The 20933-nt window shown below is 37.0% G+C and overlaps 1 protein-coding gene across 2 annotated transcripts in view; it reads right to left on the bottom strand.

Annotated features, from left to right (window-relative positions):
* Positions 1–19161: 19161 nt before the first annotated feature.
* Positions 19162–20933, bottom strand: part of LOC118211926 (collagen alpha-1(XII) chain-like) — a 72509-nt gene continuing 70737 nt past the window's right edge. For both annotated transcript variants that reach the window (XM_035389517.1, XM_035389530.1), the window contains one exon: positions 19162–20192. In XM_035389517.1, the coding sequence (XP_035245408.1) occupies positions 20047–20192 (146 nt within the window). In that variant the 3' untranslated portion in view covers positions 19162–20046. The remainder of the gene's footprint in view (positions 20193–20933) is intronic.

The following is a 20933-nucleotide window of genomic DNA, read 5'->3' as shown; positions in this document are numbered from 1 at the left end:
GTTTGGGAAAGACATCACTGAATTTAAATAAACTTGGTCTAATGTGATTAGACATTGAAATGATTTTATTATGTTCAATTTCATGATACACTATATACAGTATATGCCTACACAATTTTACTCTTTTCCTTACACCCCTCCAAGACTGAACACTAAAAATAAACATTTGCCATCTACTATCAGTATCAAAAAACCTAAAGAATTAAAGACACTGATCATGCCACAGTATAAACCTCAATGGCCCACCCAGTCTCATAAGCCTCACTCTCATTCCTCTCAATAGATCAGGCAGATGTCATGTCATTTCCAGTCAGTATGCAGGGCATAATCTGCTTTCAGTCATATACCAGTCAGAGTGCCCCTCTGGAGCCTATCTTTGGAGATGCTATCTCAGAAAAGACCTGGCAATCAAACACGAACATGTGATCAGGTAATTACAGTGAAACGGTGCAGCCGGTCTCTCCTCTGTGATCATTGAACCTGGATAACTTTTGTCATTTCGGTTATAACGGTTAAGGATACGGTTAGAAGTCCGGTGCTAGAGGCAAGAAGGTTTTTGGAACCAATTCTTAACACATGCTTTTTTTCTTGTCAGAATATTTCCATTTGTACTCTTTTAGTGCTGTCTCATTGCTAAAACATACTCTTGCAATCAATCAACTGATCTGCACAGTTAGTACACTTGATGTCCTGCTGGTGCAAGAATAGTTGCTGGTCTGTGATAAGGCATACAATTCCACCTCGGCGGTGCTATAGCCAATACTATGCTGCCTTCCAGGCTTCCAGCTATAATTGACAGTGGCAATGTTAAGGTTATTTGAGGTTATGTTATTTAAGGCCAGGGCATAAACAACATCCATGCACTGGAACAGTGCCTTAGTAGTATAAACTTGCAGCTCCATGGGGACTACAATAGGAAATGCAATTCTTGATGAACAGCTTCTTCAGTCACCACATGAGATAACTTGCATAGCTGTTGATATGCCATATGTTCCCCATTAGTAATTTTGAGGGCCAGAAAATGTTTCAGGTATCCTAAACCATGAGAACACAGTATGTCACATGCAATAATATGACTTAGTCTCACTGTGCTCAGCATTACACAAAGGTGGTGGCCTGTGTCTCATTTGGAAAAGTTTCTGCCTTCCAATGGGAACTGCTGAAATTCCAGCATCGTTATTCTGAGTTTAACAATGAGAAAAGCTTTCTCAAAAGAGGTCAGCACCACCCCACATTGTCATGACAATGGACAATGTTGTGAGACAAAATAAATTAGTGTGCTCCCCTCCCTCTATCACCAGTTTTACTCAGTGATTTTTTTCTTATTGACTGCAGAAATGTCTATTACTCAAAACACATTTGGGGACAGTATCCTCAGGCTAATATGCGTAGTGACACAGACATGGTCTTTTGTTAACTTCTGCTCAAAAGAAAGAAATTTAAAGTCAGACAGGCGCACATTCTTGTTCTGTGATTTAGCTCGGGCAACTGAGAGTCTTGGTCCGACCCTCAGGAGGTGAGAACTTCATAAACATTAATGGCCGCTATTTTATTTTTATCCTAATTTTATTATCATAACACCAGTGGGAGCTGGTTCTCTTGGTAAAGACCACAGCTGGCTATGACATAGAGTAACTCGCTGGGTTTTTACTTTTAACTTTTTACTACAATAAATGCATTTAATAGCAGTCAGTGCAATTCTCTTGCCAGAGTCCAGTCCCTACTGTTAATCTATAGTGTCTAAATGAGGATGTGGAGGAGACATCTAATATGCTTGGAGGATGGAAATATGTCGTCCCAAAAGAGGAAGTGAGAACTGGGGAGAAGTCCTGGGACTTTGGGATAGTCATGGCAGCCACGTTATAGCTGTCATGCAGGTGTGGGGAGTCAGTGTGCTCCTAAATCAGTTGTGCTGCAAAATCAATAGTGTTTCCAGAGAGTCCGTGGAGGGAATATTTCTTCAATTCTACCGGACTTTGCCAAAGGAGTCAAAATAATGTTCTTTCCACGCTATATTTGATTCTGTCTTTGCAACGGCAATTTGACGATGAAAAAAAAGTTATTGCTGTTCAGATGATCAAACATTTGCTGACAAAATAACAGTAGGGTATCTGCTGAGAAATCATAGTATTAAAGCAAATAAATTGGAACAATACTTACCTTTCGGCAAAGTTTAGCGAGAATTCCAATTTCATTCTAACATGAAGTCTTCAGAATAATATAACGATAAGGATATCATTCTTATTCATAGTAGCCATCCTTGCATCATTATTCACCAAATTACATTCTCTACTGTACCATATGTGGTTAATTGTAAAAAAATTTTTATTAGAAATACCGCTATTATCTTAAAACCAAAAAACCATGAAAATTAGTAAGAGCAAACATTTGATTGAAATCAGTAGTCTACATGCAAAGGACCAGAGGAATGTGCAGGGGCAATGGACTCTGAATTCAGTAGCACACCAGGACCTGGGTAAGTCAAGAATCATTGTTTTTTATTGCTACCTACAATCATAAATTTCCTCTTCCCCTGCATTCGCTAATCGCTTTTCATGCAATGTGATGGACCGAAAATACTTCCTACGGTACATTTAGTTCAGTTGCAGTTATTTCTTCGCATATTTCATTCACCAGCTGTCAAGATCCTCTTCAGAGAGAATCAACAATTACTCCTGCACACTAGCCATATTCAGAACATCAGCTGGAGTCAAAAAGATCCTGTCATTGCAGAAGCTTCCAGAAAATTAGGGGGTAAATATTATAAATATTCCTTGAAATGAATAAACAGCAAAGTGTGACAGAATATCAATAATAAGAGGCAACTGCAGAAGGAAGAGCTCCTACATTCAATTTATTGCCAAAATATGTGGGAGCTTGTTCTACTTTTTTTGAGCTTGTTCTACCTTATTTGGAATGATTTCCCTTTTTTAAAAGTTCCTGGGTGTCTCTACCTGGGGTACAGTGCACCTGTTTTAACAACGCCCAGTAAAGACCGCATGTGTAGTGAGACACTCTCACTTCCACTTTTATTTTAAAGTTTTGATCGAAGATACCCACAACTAGAGCGCAGTTTCTTATAAGCACCTAAACTGTGTTAGACATTCAGAGTTCTGTTCATTTACCCTCTGATGTGGCGAATGAGTCATCAGCTTTGAGTACTCGCTAGAAAACAACAAAAACTCATCTTATGTTTTGATCTCCTGCATGTAATTTACCCTGCTGTCTCCAAGCAAGATCCGTGTATAATGCTTTATGCACAATTTATGCACAATTCATGATTCATTTTAGGTAAGAACAAATTTGTGGGTGGCCACCCAAGCACAGCTTTCATTAGGTCAAGGACATTACATTTTTTTTTATCATGTTAACACTTACGTATCAGATGACTGTATATTGCAGTGAAAAACCCCAAGAACTACATAAATGCACCCAAGGGTAGTGAAATCAATTATTATTATTTCTCAGTAGAGGTCTGCATGGGCATGAAATGGAAGCCTGAACCCAGCCTGTACCTGAGACCTTGAGACCCAACCCGACCATGCTTTGCTCGGCTGCTATATGCTTGAGATATAGCATTAAGTATCGTAGCCTATTGAAATTGGCTATATTTTACTTCCATATGGTATAGTAAACAGCAGCTATACACAGCTTACCAAGGCACAAACGCCCATCAGTCGAGCAGCCTATCGCACTGCTCTGCTGATGGGCCGCGGAGCCTTGGTACTAACCGGCATTGATACCAACCAGGAAGACCGATAGTTTAATTTGTTAGTAGCAATCAAGCACTGAACAAATTCAGTTTTTGTCAGCTGGCTTACCAGACCCATTTGCTTTACACACTAATGCCTTCGTTGCCAGCATCGGTGGGATCATTCTTCTTCCTGTCATAGGTTAGAATAGCATTGCAAGCCCTACACTGTATGTGACCAGTGAGATTTTTATCTGTTGTTAGGTCATAATATTTTCATAATGAAGCCGTTCTCTACTAATTTGGAATTAAGTTTTTGTTTTTGTTTAATTTTATCCACTGCAAAGTTAGGGACTCACACACAAACTATAAAGAGTGATGAGTTGAAATAAGTTTTTTCTTAAAATAAAAATACTTTTGAAACATAAAAATAGTAACTCATTTTCACTTACTAAAAAACAAACCTGAACCTGGCCTGAAACCATATATCTTGCTGGGTCCCGTTGGGCTTGGGTCGGGTTGCAGACCTCAGTTTCACAATGATCATGGTTAGGGCTGGAATTCAGGTTAAATATTAAGAGGGGTTGAGGGGGTGAAGATCAGTAAGCCGTAGAGCTTATTTATATTTGGTGGCATAAATAAAGCCATACCAGCTTAATATAAAATGCCAGTGGCTGGAAAAATAATCCTCAAAGAATGTCAAACTAAGGGCTGTTGCAGTTTCAAATTTACATAGTTCAAGGTTGGGAAATATGTGTTTTTCTCTTTTCAAAACAAAATGTCCAGTTCAGCAAGTCTTTCCGGAGTCAAAACCATCTTTCAATCATTTCAAGATGTGATTGATGAGACCAAAGAACAGATGCAATAAAACAGTTCCTTCTTCTCACGACACTCTGAATCAAAACTCTTTACATTTCTATAGACAAAAAGCAGAAATAAACAATTGGTGGAAGGTTTTGTGCAATTGTTGGAGATGCATAACAGTAAGTACATATGTATGAAAGCTGGATTGTGTTCTAGCAAACCCTTTCATTGCAGCTTTGATTCTAGCTTTCTGGATGGCTATAAATAGATTAGCATGACTACATATAATGCAACATTTAATAATTTATTATTTAAAATTATATACATTTTGTATATTATGTGTTGGTCTGTCTATCTGTCAGGGGAGTACCAGAATACAAATAGGGGAGACCAGAGAAAAAATGATTTTCATTCTGAAAATATTACAAGATGGATTAATCATTTTTAATACAAACAAGCTACATCCCTTGGCTATGATTACACTCCACAATGAAATTTCTGGGACATAGCATTCACAAGCAATTTGAATGAAAGCACCAAGAGTGAATTGTTACATTTAACCCCAAGGTTGGCTAAAAACTAACATGGGGCAGGGTATACCTAACAGTCTTAATTGCTTTAAAAATAAACACAAAGTTCAGCAATTCAATACAATTTCATGTTATATGATATAAACAGTCTTTAACTTTAACTTTAACTTTTATGATTACATTTATATGTTTTTCATGGCATGCCTATATTGTTGAAAATATTTAACTGGATGGTACATTATTCTCTGGCTTTCATCTAATGTCTGTACAATCCAAACAGCTGTATATGTCAGACAATCTACAGTACATGACTCGTAATAATTCACAATCCATTACAGCATAAAATGGCTCATTAAACACAACAGTTCTCGTCTACTCTATAAACCATTGTCAGATGGGAATTAAGACTGTCTCACTGACCACCACACCGATATGCAGTGCGGAAGGGATGCAACTTTTTGACCAATTCAATTCCCAGATCCACAGTCTGACTGTGGTTTTATGTAGGGCACTGACAACTGAAATTTGCAATGGCAATCAGATCTCTCTTTCTCTCTTCCCTTTGCCACTAGTAGTCCATCTTTTCTACCTCATGCTTCCCTTTCCTTTCTTCCTCCCTTTCTCCACAGATACTCACAGCTGCGTCTCTACTCCGCCTGCATCACGGATCGCTCTGGACCTTGGGTGCTCATGTACTCCCACGCAGACACTAAAATGCAGGCCCCTCCGGCCACACCACATGTCAAAACGACATACAGTACCTGCAGAGCTTGGCCTTTCAGGGAAAAAGTGCTTCCCAGTGTCCTAAAGGCCCAGCAGGGTGTATATCACTCTCCTGCAGTCCGCATGGCTCCAGAGAGCTGTAACACATCATCCTACTCTCCTAAAGATTAACCTTTGTCGGTGTGTCTCGAGTCTGTTTCTTGAAAGCATGCGCACGGCCATCTCGAAAACGTAGACATGAAGATACACTCTTGCACCTTCAGTCACAAACTTGCATTTAAACTCATGTGCAAACACACACACACACGCACACACATACACACAGACACACACAAATTCAGTTGAAATGTGTGAGAAAAAAAAACTTTCACGGAGTCCATCCATACAGATTTCAAATTCATCCTATACTGGCCTCCATCCGCTGTCTCCCAGTTAGGTATAGAGTTTAACGTTTTATTGTTTGTTTGTTTTCACTGAATGGGTTGGCATGTTCTTATATTTCTGATCTCCTTTGCCACCATTCCAGCTCTATGTCACTTAGATCCTCTGACAAAATGTTACTGCTTATTACACAGGCTTGGTTAAAGTTTGAGAGTGACCGTGGCTCTGCTATCACTTCCCAAGGATATGATTTACCTCTTTGTATAAGGTCTTCCCCCATTACCAAAACTTTTAAATCCTGCCAAAAACTCTTTGTTTCCTGGCTTTTGAGTCAAGATAAGGTCATTTTGGTAACAATAGAGGCAAGTAAATAAATACACAAGCTAGGCAAGTAAAGATATAAAAAAATAAGAAATAAAATTGATGATGAATATCCTTGAATGCTAGCTACTGATAGTACTCCTGCTCCAAGGGGAATATGAAAACGGCCTTACTATAGGTGTGTGTTACTGTTATATAAACAGATAACAAAGTAACAGCTTTACTTTGGGGAGAGCATCTAATGAAAGCACATTTTCACATACACGTGTATTTATGTGTGAAAGTGATAAGAACTTCATTGCCTTAATTTAATTTCAGTTAAGTAAAATCTGAATGTAATTTTGCTAAGTGCAACCAACCCTTGTAGCACTGGTCCTTGGCCATCAAATGTTTTTTGTGGTTATTGGAGGATCTTTACTGCCATGGCTTCACTTACTTTTCTACAAAAGAGAACAAGAACATTCTTTCTGGTTCTGTTCACTGATGAGCTCACATTAATAACACACTTTGATCTGGCAGTAATTTTTGTCATCACATGTTTCAGTTTTGAACTCTTTTGATGTGAGAAATTGACATTTAATTTGGCTGCAGATCTGGAAATATGAACATAATAGGATAATTTAATTTTAACAAATAAATATTGTGAAGTAAATTACATGAAAATATTAGTGCTATTAATTAGAGTAAAGTACTGGTGATCTCATGATGATCTGAAAGTATTTATAGAGTTTTTTGTTGTCTTTAATAGTGGGACTCGGACCACAGAAGACATAACACTAGTTTCCACATTTGACATGTTCCCTGTCACTTTTCTTCCTATGTTTGTGCTTATTTAGACATGTATTATGTTAGAATGAACATGAAACCCAAAGCATACAGTAAACATTTAAACAAAAATTTTATCCTGGCTCATTCTGTTGAAACACAGTTCCAGTTTGTGGATCTGGTATCGAATCCTGACTGTCAGTGCTGGCTATAATCCTATAATTGTCAATTTGGCTCACTCAGGAAGAATTCAGTTGTATCTGTCCACATAATATTATCCACCGTAGCCAATTGACCTGCAGTCTGTCTGCCATAGCTGTTTTTGAAATGTACTCCACCAATGTGAGGACCGTGTGAAAAAAGCAATGGGCAACGGAAGATGCATACTTTTCTGTGCTCTTCCAAATTTACAAAGGTTGCTGCCGCAATGTGGACATTCCAAACTACTGGACATTCCAAATTGGGAGGATGGGAGAAAAATCAGGGTGAGAAATGGGCTAAATAAAAAAACACTGGTTTCCCAGGGTGTTGCTGAGTATCTTTCAGTCTTCAGAAGGGGTGGCTCCTCATTCCGCCAATCCTGGCCTCTGGCTCATAAATGCTGCAGCTCTGGGTCTTGCAGTAAACAAACTGCAAGGCTTTGAAGATGAACCCCTATCAATCATACCAACAGCCACACAGAGAGCAACTCTAAGTGATCCAGCCCAGCCTTTTTTTAAACCTCTGCCTCTCTTCAGTGACCACTTTCATAAATACGGAACCAGTGCACCATATTTCGTCACCTTGTCATGGATAAAGACCACTGTGTGGGGAAAGGTAGTACGTGTTTGGAATGTCTTCCCGCATGATTTTGCACATTGTCAGTGCTGGCAGAGGAAGAGACATACCTAACTGAAGTGAGGGATTGAGGGTGAAAGGGAAAATCTCAGACCTGTTCAATACCATTCATAAATATGACATTTTAATGAGTGGTGCCTCCTGCAGCTTGGCCCTAACTCTATGAGAAAAGGCTTGAGAAGAAGCAGCTGTATATCTCTTAGAATGGAGTTGTCAGGAATTTTGTGTGGACACACGTCAGTTGAAAATATTTTGTGGGGAATCGGTGCGTTTGTGCACACCTACAGTGTGCAAACCCTCACCCAATAAAATTAAACAGGAAATATATTCAAATAGAAAAAAAAATATTAAGCAAAAAAGAGGTTCCATTTTACTATGCCAAAAATGTATGCTGTCCGTGATCCACCAGGCACTTGTCAGTTTATTTTTATTTATTTTAAAAGCTGAGGAACTTGGCTACAGAAATGGAACCTTTTTGGAACAATGAGCCCACTGCCTCTATCGTGAGGAAGACTAAAATAAACTGATTTAAAAGCGTTCAACACAATCATAAGTCAGCGACTCATTAAGGGCTTTTTTTGTTTGTCTTGTAATGCGAGTCATAAGAAATGTGAGTCAGGAGTCAGAAATAGGCGTCCAGCACATGTGCCTGATTACGTGTCTTGTAGTCTGTAACCTAATCAATGCACGCAAATGGTCTTCATCGGTAGCACCATAGGCCTGTGTCTAGAATGGGTCTGAAACAGAAGAAGAGAGAACCAGTTACAGCAGAAGCTTGACAAGACGTTTAATTTGTATATTTTCAATGTCATGAAATCAAAGCTGAAAAAGACAGTGGTAATAATTATTGCCTGTCGTAAATGATACAAACTAGAGTTGTTGTTTTTTTGGGGTTTTTTGTGGTTGTTTTTTATTTATTGATTTTATTTGCTCAGCATCTCTGCTCAGTCTGATTTGTAGTTTTAATCCAATTCCGCACCTGTAATTGTTGTAATTGATGGTTTAATTTACCTTCAGTAAATATTACTCCCAATTGTCATGCATTCATTGAGATTCACAAAAAAACTGCAGACTGGCCTTACATATACATATATGACAGCTGATTCTGAATGAGCAATTGGAGGAAAACAAATATAAAATCAGCCAAAATGTAAATCAGTTTTTTACGCTCAATAGGAGAAGTGTCATCATTTTGAAAATGGATTAGTTTCTCTCCATGTTATCGTCTTTGAAAGATATTACCTTTCTATCTTGTATAATTATTCTATAATTCATCTATAAAGTCTATTATTAAATCAGGAATGTACAAAAAACATTAAGTGCCTAAATTTGGATAGGATTTTCAAAGATGCTCATGGTTTGACAAATAATATCACAATAAAAGCATATGGATACCAGAGGTGGAAAGTCCAGTGGTCAGAAAGTAAAAGTCCTGCCATGTGTTTCTTCCTCCCATGAACTCAGCCAGCCAATATGACTGAACAGTTCAACCTCCTGGCAGAAGAGGTGTACTAGTTTAGAAAATCCAGGTGATTGGAACCAAATACTGGGGAAGATTTTAATTCCTAAAACTGCCTAAAGGTCCCATTTTTTTTAAATGGGACCTTTAGTGATGTGGCTGTTTAAAACTTTCATTGATCACTCATTGCACTGCAGTATTTAAGGACAAATATTCATGAGCCTTAGGTAACACCTCTGAATAAGGCAATAACTCATCATCAGTGAACTGTGAGGGATTTATCCTTTGTTGTAGTTCATGCTATCTGCTATGATGAATAAAACAGGTAGTGAAGAACAAATTAAGTGTCCCAACATTGGGACAAGGGTTCTGGTGATTCCATAATGGAGTGGATCACATTACCCTGCTATGGTTTGTTTTTTCAGCTAAGTCTTCCATCAACTAAGCACAGGTTGATTGACATCAGAGTAGTTTCATACCCCCCTGCAGAATTCCAGGGACTGGTAGATTCTATGCCACAGCTCTTATCGGCTTTACTGGTCACAAGTTGTGGTCCAGTACCCTATTAAGTGACTCTGTTTTTTTTATTTTCATAATCGGTACAAACACACAGACTTCAAATGACAGAGACAAGCTTAGATTGACTTGAGAGAATGGAATGGAAGCTAATTCAAAGAGTGGATAGGGCTAAGGAACCAAAAGAAAATGTAGTAATGTTTTCCCAACCCTCACTCTAAAACTTCTCCACAACAGTGCAATGTGCAAATGAACTTTATTTCCTCTAACAGGACACACAACAAATTCCAAAGGTAGGACAGCTTATTAGTTATTAGATCCCTGTGTCAATCACATTCAGCCTGTGGGTGACATTTCATTATATCACTGTACCTTATCTGTGGAACTTACAATCAAACATACAGGATGATCTGTTCACTCATTCATTGTAAATGCCATAGAAATGAATTATTAGTACTGCTATTAAGTAAAACATGCACAGCATGTTGAAGTAATGCACATTACCCAGAAGGACACTCAGTATTACCTTTTAGTTCATTTTGGTGATTTTTCCCCTGGCTTTGCAGAATGATCAATAATTGAAATAGTTTTACACATCTTAAAGGAAATTGCATACGTAAGTCACAAAACATGGTAATGTTTCACATGCAAGAAATTGAATCATTATTTTCTCAATAAATATGAATTGTATTAAAATAAGTTTTTATCCTCAAAAGAATTAGCATGAAGTCGCATTTGGAGGCATGGATTCTGTATTGTTATGACAAGATAATAAATCTATAAGTTGGGCTATTGAAGTACACAAACCAACTCATCCAACTCATAACTGAACCTTCCACAACTTCTGTGACTAATTAAACTGACCTAGCAAATTTATAGTTTATGAAGAGATGTATTTTCCTTGTAAAACAAGCACTTTGAAATCATGAAAAAACGATTTTATATTAATATAACCCAAAAACACATTAATGATTTTAGACATATCAAAATAAATGCCAAATAAATATATTAAGTGCCTTATACAGTTTTTAATATATTTATAACTAACAATATTAGAATTGAAAAGCAGAAACCATTGACATTTATTCCAACATGAAAATACAGGCATATTCTGACATTTTCACAATGTGTTCTTCTCTGGTTCCTTTCCCCAGCCTTCGGCAAAACTAACTAATAACTTCTACACACAAGCACACAGAACAGAAGCATTGAAGCAATCCATTTATGTCAACATAAATTAACTCAAATGAATGGGAATGGAAGCTCGTGCAATAATAGTCCTTGAATCTTGAGCCTTACAAAAAAAAACCCTTTCACAAAATTTAAGTCTGTAATGATAAATCTGTCAAGATATAGCACATCTAGTTATATGCCAACTTGCAAGTATCACGCAACTTAAGAAAATGTCAAATAGATATCCTTTTACGTTGCTTTTAACATTGAGCATGTACTGTAATGCACAAGACCATTTTGAGCCCTCTTTAAAACTTCATCAGTCAGGGATGTTCTATGCAATTATCTTTTTGAAAATACAATAGTTTTTTTTTTTTTTTTTTTTTTTTTGTCAAACACAGAATGTTGGATATGTCTCAGGTAGGTTAATATTTACAAATACATTTAAAATGATGATTGTCAGCAAAGGTGCAGCAAGTGTTTATAGTTAATTAGCTGGTATATAATTTGTTTTGCATTACAACTGATTAACATTGTGATTGATATTGAAGATGTGCTTGGGTTTCTGTGTCTTCAAATATAATTCAATATTTTCTAATAAGCTGTATGTTGCTTGTCCATGTTGCCTGTTATTCTAGGTAATGGAATGTCAAGTCCACTAAAGTTGCATTGGGTGAATGGAAAAAAAAATGTAATAGTTAAAATGAATAAACATGCTTCCCTCATCCCAAATGCTCCTTTTAGCTGTCACAACATTAAATATTTCTTGAATACTTTAGGTTCCACAGAATATCCGTATTAGGGTATTGTGGTGACGAGTAGGACCGAAAAAAACACGAAGAGACATTTTGGACTTAAAATGAATATTACTTCCCTGGGTTAGCCCCACTGAACTTTTATTGCAAGAAAGACTTGACTGAAGAGGTCATGAGAAAATATTTCGGTCATAGATGGTCCTAGCACTGCAAGATTTTCACCCGTTGCCTTTGCTCTGTCCTGCAATAAATATCCCAGCATATCAATACCAACCAACCACACTTGTGGTTGATTGCTAACATACACCAGCATTTAAGCCTGACTGTGTCAGTGGAAAATGGTTCAAGGGCATAGCATTATAGTGGCAGGGTTCCTTCACTAGAATTCATCACTGGTATCACTGACAACAGAACATTGCTTGTTACTGAAATCTTGGTGATGCCTTAATGGTCATGTAATGTATGTCTACCCCTTTTACAGTTTCAACACATTGTTCTCTGAAGAATTTGATGACATTTTGCGTGAATGGGATTTCCAATGGAAATACTCTCTTTGGTATGAACTGCTATTCATTTATTCTACAGAGATTACATCCAGTGATGATTTGCTAGCCAAATCTCTTGTAGAAAATTTGGCACATAACAACAAAATGATACTTGGTGGCTGAAACAACTCTCAGCTGTTAACATAATACTGTAGGGAAATTGCATAATTACTTAACTTCTCAATTAAATCTGAGATTTGCAGATTCAGGTTTGTAAATTGATGCATTTTCATTATACTGACAAAACTCACACAAGTGCAATATTTAATATATCCTGAATTATAAGTACGTACTGAGGAATAATTAAATGTTATAACCATTTAATTCAGTAATTTATGTATCAATAAATACTTTTAATACAATTAGAACAGAGAATTGGAGCCATTGTAGATATTACATTACATTACATTTATTTAGCAGACGCTTTCATCCAAAGTGACGTACAAAAGTGCATTTCATGGTCATGGACAACTACAAAACACAGGTTCAATAAGATGCGATACTCATTTCGTACAGCTATTTCTAGCCAAGAACACAGTTTAGTTCACACAGTGAACATTATTCTGACCTAACTTATGCCAAGCAGATATTACATAACCAAAGCATTTGGCAGTAACTAAAGTAAAAGTTTTGCTTAATCGAGTGAAGCTTTTTTTCAGTGCAGGTGTGCAGTAAGGACTCCTTCATGACTTTGGAGGCCTGGTGCACCCCTGGATTAGGTTTGTCACTGTTATTTATGCTGCCCTGTGCCTGGATGTTCAGTGTACCACAGGCAGGCTTTTGAAAAGGTTTCTAAAATTCCTTTTCAAAAACCTAATCACAAACTAATAATAGATGCAGTTCTACCGGCAGAGGATGACCAGAGAATAAATACTGTACGTGATGATCATCTACAGCAGGAACTGCAAAAGATAAAGCGGAGAGAATATTTGTCAGGGTTTTAGTGATGGGTTTAGTGCTTACATGTTAGCCATTTATTTGTTTCATTTGACAATCACTCTGTACTGTTTCTTTGTAATTGTACTGTCTGATACTTTATACATACGTACATGAATTTAATGTCGGAATGGCATTTTCATATTTCATTTTCATATCGTACCATTCAACATAAAAGTGCACCCAACCCCCCAAGCTAATGAGCGACAATTGTTGATTGTGCAAAATTCACAACATTCTGGCATTGATAAAATCTGCAATTGTCTTTTTTTATTTAGGTAATTTTGTAAACATTTTTGTAAACTAATTTGTAAATTAGTTTGAACAAAAAAAAAAAAACAACACTTTACTTTTAAATATTGATTTTTATTGAATACAGACCACACAGAAAATCTTGTTCATCAAACCCAACTACACTGCCATACACCGTTCTGTATACAGTAGGTGAGTGAGTTAGCAACATAATGAAATCTGTTATGAGCAGGAGACCCTGACAACGCACATGGCCTCCATCCAAGTTTACTGAGCACTGTAAGCGGAAAAAGCAGGAGTCAAGCTCCCCTGTGGTGCACTGAACATCCAGGCACAGTGCAGCATTAATAACAGTAACAAACATAATCCAGGGGGTGCACCAGGCCTCCAGAAGACACTGAGGCCATAAAAGGGTTGTCACTGCACACCTGCACTGAAGACAAATGCTTCATTGGATAAAGCAAAACTTTTACTCCAGTTTGTTACACCTATTTTTTTTTAGGTTTTCAAAATGAATTAAAAATTTTAGGTTCATTCAAATGAACTGAAAAATGTTCAATTGAGAAAACCTTAAAAAAAAGTATAGGTGTAACAAATTTTAGTAAAAGAAAAAAAAACAGAAACTTTTTTTTCAGTGGGGGTAGGGGCATGCCAGATGTAAACCACAAATTCTTTTTGAGGGGAGAAGTCAGAAATGGAGGCATTTCCCAGCATGGAAAGTTTATTTCTTGTTGCACCGGCTCGCATTTGGGCGTAAGTGGGTTTAATTGCATTCATTCTGTTTTTTTACAGTGAAATTTTCAATCAGTCTGGTCTAACAATATACCATTTGAAAGTGTCAAAACGCATGATTTTATCTCTGTAAACTATTTTACGGCACCAGTGTTTTAGCGACAACGGTTTCTTATTTTGTAACGTGGGGCGGCAAATCAAGCTTGTGGGTCCTCACCTTCTATGCATTTTGGAAATTCACAGCTTGGAGAAGCATTGATAGAATGTCCATTGCTTACTTGCATTTCTCCTGAGGAATTATCATTGTTTCCCTTTTTGCCATTATAAACACGCTGAAGGTATTGTGTACATATGAATGTTATTATCTCCAGTTCGGATGGACTCTTTGGAACAAAATGTAAGCTTCTCTGATGAGCACTAGGCAAGCTGTCCTGAAAAGTCCTTCAGTATAGCTAATGCGACCCAGCAACAACTTGAGTTGGACAGTATAAGTTCCCAGTATGCAGCCAGCCGGTGGCAAGATATTATATTGACAACTGAAAAACAATTCAGCCAATGAAATGGCCTTTCTAATTATGCATAGTTTGTTAGGCTTGAATGAAAGAAAACTCATTGTTTCTGCTACGTAAACAAACCATAAGTTTTTCGGTATGCAAGCTGAAAATGTTATACACTGGCAAGAGAAGTATTGAGTCTTTATGTCTAAAACAAAGTGTGTTTTGAAATGCTTAAGTCTAAACAGAAGACTCAAAATTTGGAGGTCTTGGAAATCTGACAATATTTTTGAGGACAGTGAAAACAGATTTGACTCCACAGCACATGGAATGTGCAATGAAGGAATTGGTCCCATTTTATATCAGAAAGCATCAAGAATGCATTCTGAAAATATATGTATTATTCATATGCTAATAAATAAGGAGTGGGCCTGGTTTTGAATAATAAATGTGGGATGTGAAATTGTTGGACATATTTGACATGTTGATGGGAGTGGGGTATTTGACGAATATCAATGGATCAATCAATTGACCTCATTCAATGCATTAGCAAACTAGTTATTTAATGTACTGTAGTTATTTCTACAGCTACTGCCAGAGGTGGCAAGAGGAGGGGTCACATTGGGACGAGAGGGAGAATGGGGGGGGGGGGGGGGGGGGGGTGGTGACAGGCAGGGGAAAAGTGAACTAATTTCCACATATACAGTGTATGGTATTTTGCACCTCTAAACATCCATAATATCATTTGGTTACAAAGTGTCCTTTTGGAGTCTCCAAATGGCCTTTTTGGAAACTCTTCTAGCTTAGAAAAAAATGCAAAATTTATAGTGCTACTGTCATAAAATTTGAACCAGGATTTCTCCCATGTTCTAACTGTGACTTCATTTTGTTTTTAAGCCCACCAGACAAACCCACAAGCACAAGACCTCTTTTTTACTCCATCATTGTGGCAAGCCTCTTAAATAACCCTAAGTGAAATTAATACCTGCTTGAGGAAATACATCACATTCCGACATCCACTATTGCCACCCAGAATTGGCCTACTGCATCACCGACCTTCCATGAGGTCATTTTATGGCAGGAAATATCTACAAAATCATAGTTTTAGTAAGCGCAACTTCTCAAAATCCTCCACACGGAAGATTATTTTCACTTTAATAGCATCATTATGAACCATGTGCCATAATATAGGCTGTCATTATCTAATGGTACTGTTCATATTTGGCAATTTGTTCATGGGAATTATGTTATGTTACATCTGATGCATGTTACATCTTTGTAATGACCTGAAAGTCTTCTTTTGTGCCTACCTCTTGGGGACTCCCCATTCTGGATCTCATGAGTATCTCTTTGTATGGGTACAAAGTCATCACAGCATGAAAATGCTTTGTAAATGCATTTATGTAACAAAACATTGTAAACATGGCGATAAACATATTTGGTAGTGTAATATGTTTATATTTTAAAAGGAGAGTAGACAGTTCACTCTATTTATTCAGACAGCGGGAAAGCACAGACATTTACACAGAGACATTGGTTCAGAGTACAGAACGTGCCTTAGTGGGCAATGAAAGCATATCATCATCATCATCATCATCATCATCATCATCATCATCATCATCATCGTCGTCATCATCATCATCGTCATCATTATCATCATATTCAGAAACTAGATAGATGCTGCTGTCTGTCACATTATTGTTATAATTATTATTATTATTAGCAGTAGTAATAGTGTTGGTGTTGCTATTTATTTTCATAATTGGGTGCTACAGGGGAATATATATATGACTTTTAATTATTACCTATTTAAATGCAAAATACATTAATTCTAAAAAAAAACTTATTTCTTAAAGAAGAACATTTATGTTGCACATGTAAACTTGTGATTCACACCTAAGCCTTAAAATCTGTTGTCTTTATTTTGCTTTCTATTTTAACATTATCACATGTTTATCCTTTCAGCAGACTTTATGTGAAGATCAACCAGTGAATTCCAAGCATTTTGATCAAAGTTCAAAGGCTTAATATCAAAATAAAGGAAAGAGCCAGCTTGAAAAGCCTTTTCTTAATGCACACCAGATTGACAAAGAAACATTCCATTTTTTATTTTAGTTGTCATAAACTTTATATTACTTATGTGCACATTCACACTATGTTTATACTTGTGAGGAAATCTCATCTTGGATTCCTTTCAAACACATTTCCATTTTATTTTTTGCTCTCCTCATATTCCACACAAAATTTAATTGCTAGATACACATGTGCATTTGTCACATCATGCTGTGTATTTAGCAATTACATTTTAGTCCACAGAGCATATGATTAATGAGGAAACTTTTCGAGGAAAGAGGGTGTAATTAGTGTAGGAATAAGCGGTGCTGTTCCTGGACGGCTGGTGTGTATGTACTGTATGTTTTTGTTTCCAGCAATTACCCTGGCTAAATTAGCTGATTAGCTCTGCAGTATATCCCACTACCAGTTAATTGAGCCAGGGTAATTGTTCACAGTAGATTACAGTAAGCGTTTCATATTGGGACACACAAAAAAAGATTACTTAAATACTTGAAGGCAGAAGTTCAGAAAGAAACCCAGCCCTTCTTGTGCCCATCCATTAATTAGGGGTTTGGCCTAGCAACAGAAACAGTGACTAAGTTGCTAATTTATTTGCTTGGTTAGCTGCATTCCTTCCATTCATTTTTGTTTTGTAAAACAATTTCAATGCTAATTGTTTCAAAGTTTTATGTTTGAAAGTTGTTTATTCTATGGACTACTTAACTTCTGTTTATCTGATGGTAAAAGCTGAGAGCTGTGCCACTTGTCTTTTGCTGATTTGTGCTGTTTGCTATAGCTGTTACATTCTTTTTGATAGCTCAGAATTTATGGAATAAAGTCAAATGAGGACAGTACGTGTGTATGGAATGTCAAGTCGATATATGGAATGTCTAGTTGCATATGGCTTCGGTAATTCCAGATTACATTTAATGGAAAACATCCTACATTCCAGAAAAGAATGTTCCGCTAACTAAGAACCATTAAATGAATTTCCCCCACTGAAAAGAAGAAGCATTCTTCAAACCAGAATGTCTCCCACAAATTCATTTATGACTGTAAGTATATATTATAAGAAGTACATAGTGTCCATGGCTGTCCGGTAGGAACTTACGTTGATCTGTGTGGCTACTGCTGAATTCCTACTGTGGTAGGACAGAAGTAGCCAAGCCAGTAATTACACAGAAAAGATAAATCTGCCTGGTGACAGTTCCGATCTGGCGTAGGACACACTGTTGACTACTGTGGAATGTGACTATTTTTAAGATCAGAAAAAAAGCAGCCACGGTTATCTTCATTGAATCAGACAGTTCCAAACAGAATTGTTTTCAAAGCAAATGGTCTGTGTGAGATAACTCATGGTATTTAAGATCATTCTTTTTGTCTTAAAGAAGAAACCATCGTAATAATATAAACGATAAAAGTGACTGCATGCTAAGACTGACATGTTGGAGAAGGCGCGTTTCAGCACCTTCGAAATACAGCAATCTTACACTCACAACTATTTACTTGTCTTTCATTTTAAAGAACGTTAGATGCTTTCTCTTATCTGTGTACTATAAGGGAGAAGACTGGATTCAGTCCTCAGCCAGGTCTTCATAAATGGTACACAATGACAACAGGCAAAGGCTTCATCATTGTAGGGATAGAAGGGATGATTGTGTCTGCTGTGATTGCTGCTTGACATCTTGTCCATTGGGGCATCTTTGTATGTTCAGACGCTTAACACCATATAAATCACCTAAGGCGCTGACTTGAGAAGCAATCCTGGTCTGGACATGGTTTCTGTCCATGTGCAGATTTCCACAAATAAATCAGTAAGAGATGAAGAGCATTATTTGGATTTTCCAGTAGTTGGTGCCTTGGATCAGATGCTGAAAATGTGTGAACAAAATGTACGCTAAGTGGCTATAGTTCAACATGTCAACCATCACCATCAATGGCAATTCTTTTGTGAATGAAACATAGTAGATCTCATCTTTTGTCACTAATAGCCTTAAATCAACATGTTTAGGGTGGTTTGAGTAGTAGTTATTGTTCACTCACCCAGAGGTTTGAATGTGCAGTTTTCACTGACTGTGCATGTGCTAACCAACCCATTTATTTTGTCCTGTCTCTCTGTGAAGCTAGCCTAATTTCTATGCTGCTCAAGTCCCATTTTTACCATATCAAGGAAGCGAGATTGACACAAATGATACATTTTCAGTAGTTTTATTGAAAAATGCCTCTTCTGTTTCAGAAATAAATAAGGAAATAAGGCTGTGAAATTCACAATCTGCAGTTAAAACATGAAAACAGCAATTCTATATTTATAGTCTTGCAAACAAATTCCAACTGCATGAGATATTGATAAACAAAACAAAACAAAACAAAAAAACTATATTCTGGTTTAAAAAATCCTCACTAAATATACAACACAGACATGCAATTCCACCCTTGGTAAAATCAGCTGTGAGTTGGAATAATAAAACAGATAAATATTTAGTCTAAAATAACAATGGAAGCCATATTTAGTGACTGTAATGGAGTTTGGAGTACTGTAGATAAATTCAGGTCTGGATCCCTTAACAATGAAAAAAAATCAAGACACACACAATGGCAATATAACTATAAACAACTTTACATGAAGACACTTCTGAACCTTGATTAATACAGATTGCCATTTATTGCTGAATACTGTTGTGCTACAAAAAAGTTGGCTTTGCTCCATGAATTCTTGAATGTAGATTTTCTTCTTTTTACATGAGTGGTTTAAACATCGGACTCTGATGAGCACTGCAGTTATATTACAAGCAAAGAAACTGAAGGGAACAGATGGCAAACAGGTTTAAAAAAAAATAGCTTCCTCCATATAAATTCTAACTAATTTCTTATCCTTTAGGAAGTACCAAAACTCTACAATTGCGTGTGTATTTTATGTGTGCGTGCAAGTGTAGTGTGGTTGCATACGTGTGTGTGTGTGTGTGTGTGTGTGTCTGTGTGTGTGTGTGGTAATTTCCCTTATTTCAAGCGCATATGCAAAAACAGAAAATCTGAATTGGAATGATTTCAAAGGAACACCATGCCCAATTTTTATGTTGCTATGGTTTTAGCTCCAGTCCTCGTAGCGATCTCTTTCGGCGCTGGTTTCGTGAGTAATCGGGCGATTGTATTTCTGTTTCAGTGTCTTCGGACAGCTCCTCTGGTATTGGGACTACTTGGGGATCTGGTCTGGGCTGGTAAGGGTCTGGTTGGAAATATTTTTTGGCCGATTCAACAGGGATTCAGTCTGAAGTCTGCAACTCGCCATTAACAAACACCACCTTTGCACTTTTCTACTGACATTATTTCCACCTACAAGCTTTCATTTCCCAATAAAGCACAGATGAATGTTAACAATACGAATGCATCAGATTAGGTTTTTTGTTTAACTACTCACTTAACTGTCCTTAGCTTCCAAGGGCATAGTAGGATGCTACACATACGTGCACAATTATTCTACACTGATTTTGCAATATAACATTAAAAAAAAACATTTATGTATTTAATACATTCCTCAGGTACGATTAAGTGTCATATTTCGACAAAAAAGAAAAGGGTACCATTAAAAAGTACTCCTAGTCATGTTCAACGCAATACTGTATGTTCCTCTACAACATAATATATGTATTTGAGAATTCTGACGACAGTCTTTCTATACATTTGCGATATTTGGAGCTTGCCCTCATAACAGTGAGGTATAGGAGGAACAAATTTAGCGATGCAAAAACATAAAAAAAATTAGCAAACATAACAAGAAGAAAAAAAAACCAGAATCAAACTACTCGTTTGCATGTACAAATGGCACATGCTTTGATGTGGCCCAGAGCAGAGGCGATACAAAAACATTTCAATCAGGAAAAGAGGTTACGCTGGCAGTCAGCAAGCAGCAGGCTATGAAGGCACAAGCTCATCAGCTGGATGTTAACCCGATTTTAGTCTATGTGAT

This window comes from Anguilla anguilla, chromosome 1, assembly GCF_013347855.1.
Source record: "Anguilla anguilla isolate fAngAng1 chromosome 1, fAngAng1.pri, whole genome shotgun sequence".
Classification (NCBI taxonomy): domain Eukaryota; kingdom Metazoa; phylum Chordata; class Actinopteri; order Anguilliformes; family Anguillidae; genus Anguilla; species Anguilla anguilla.
Note: the sequence above shows the minus strand (reverse complement) of the source record. Positions and strands in the feature narration are given on the sequence as shown.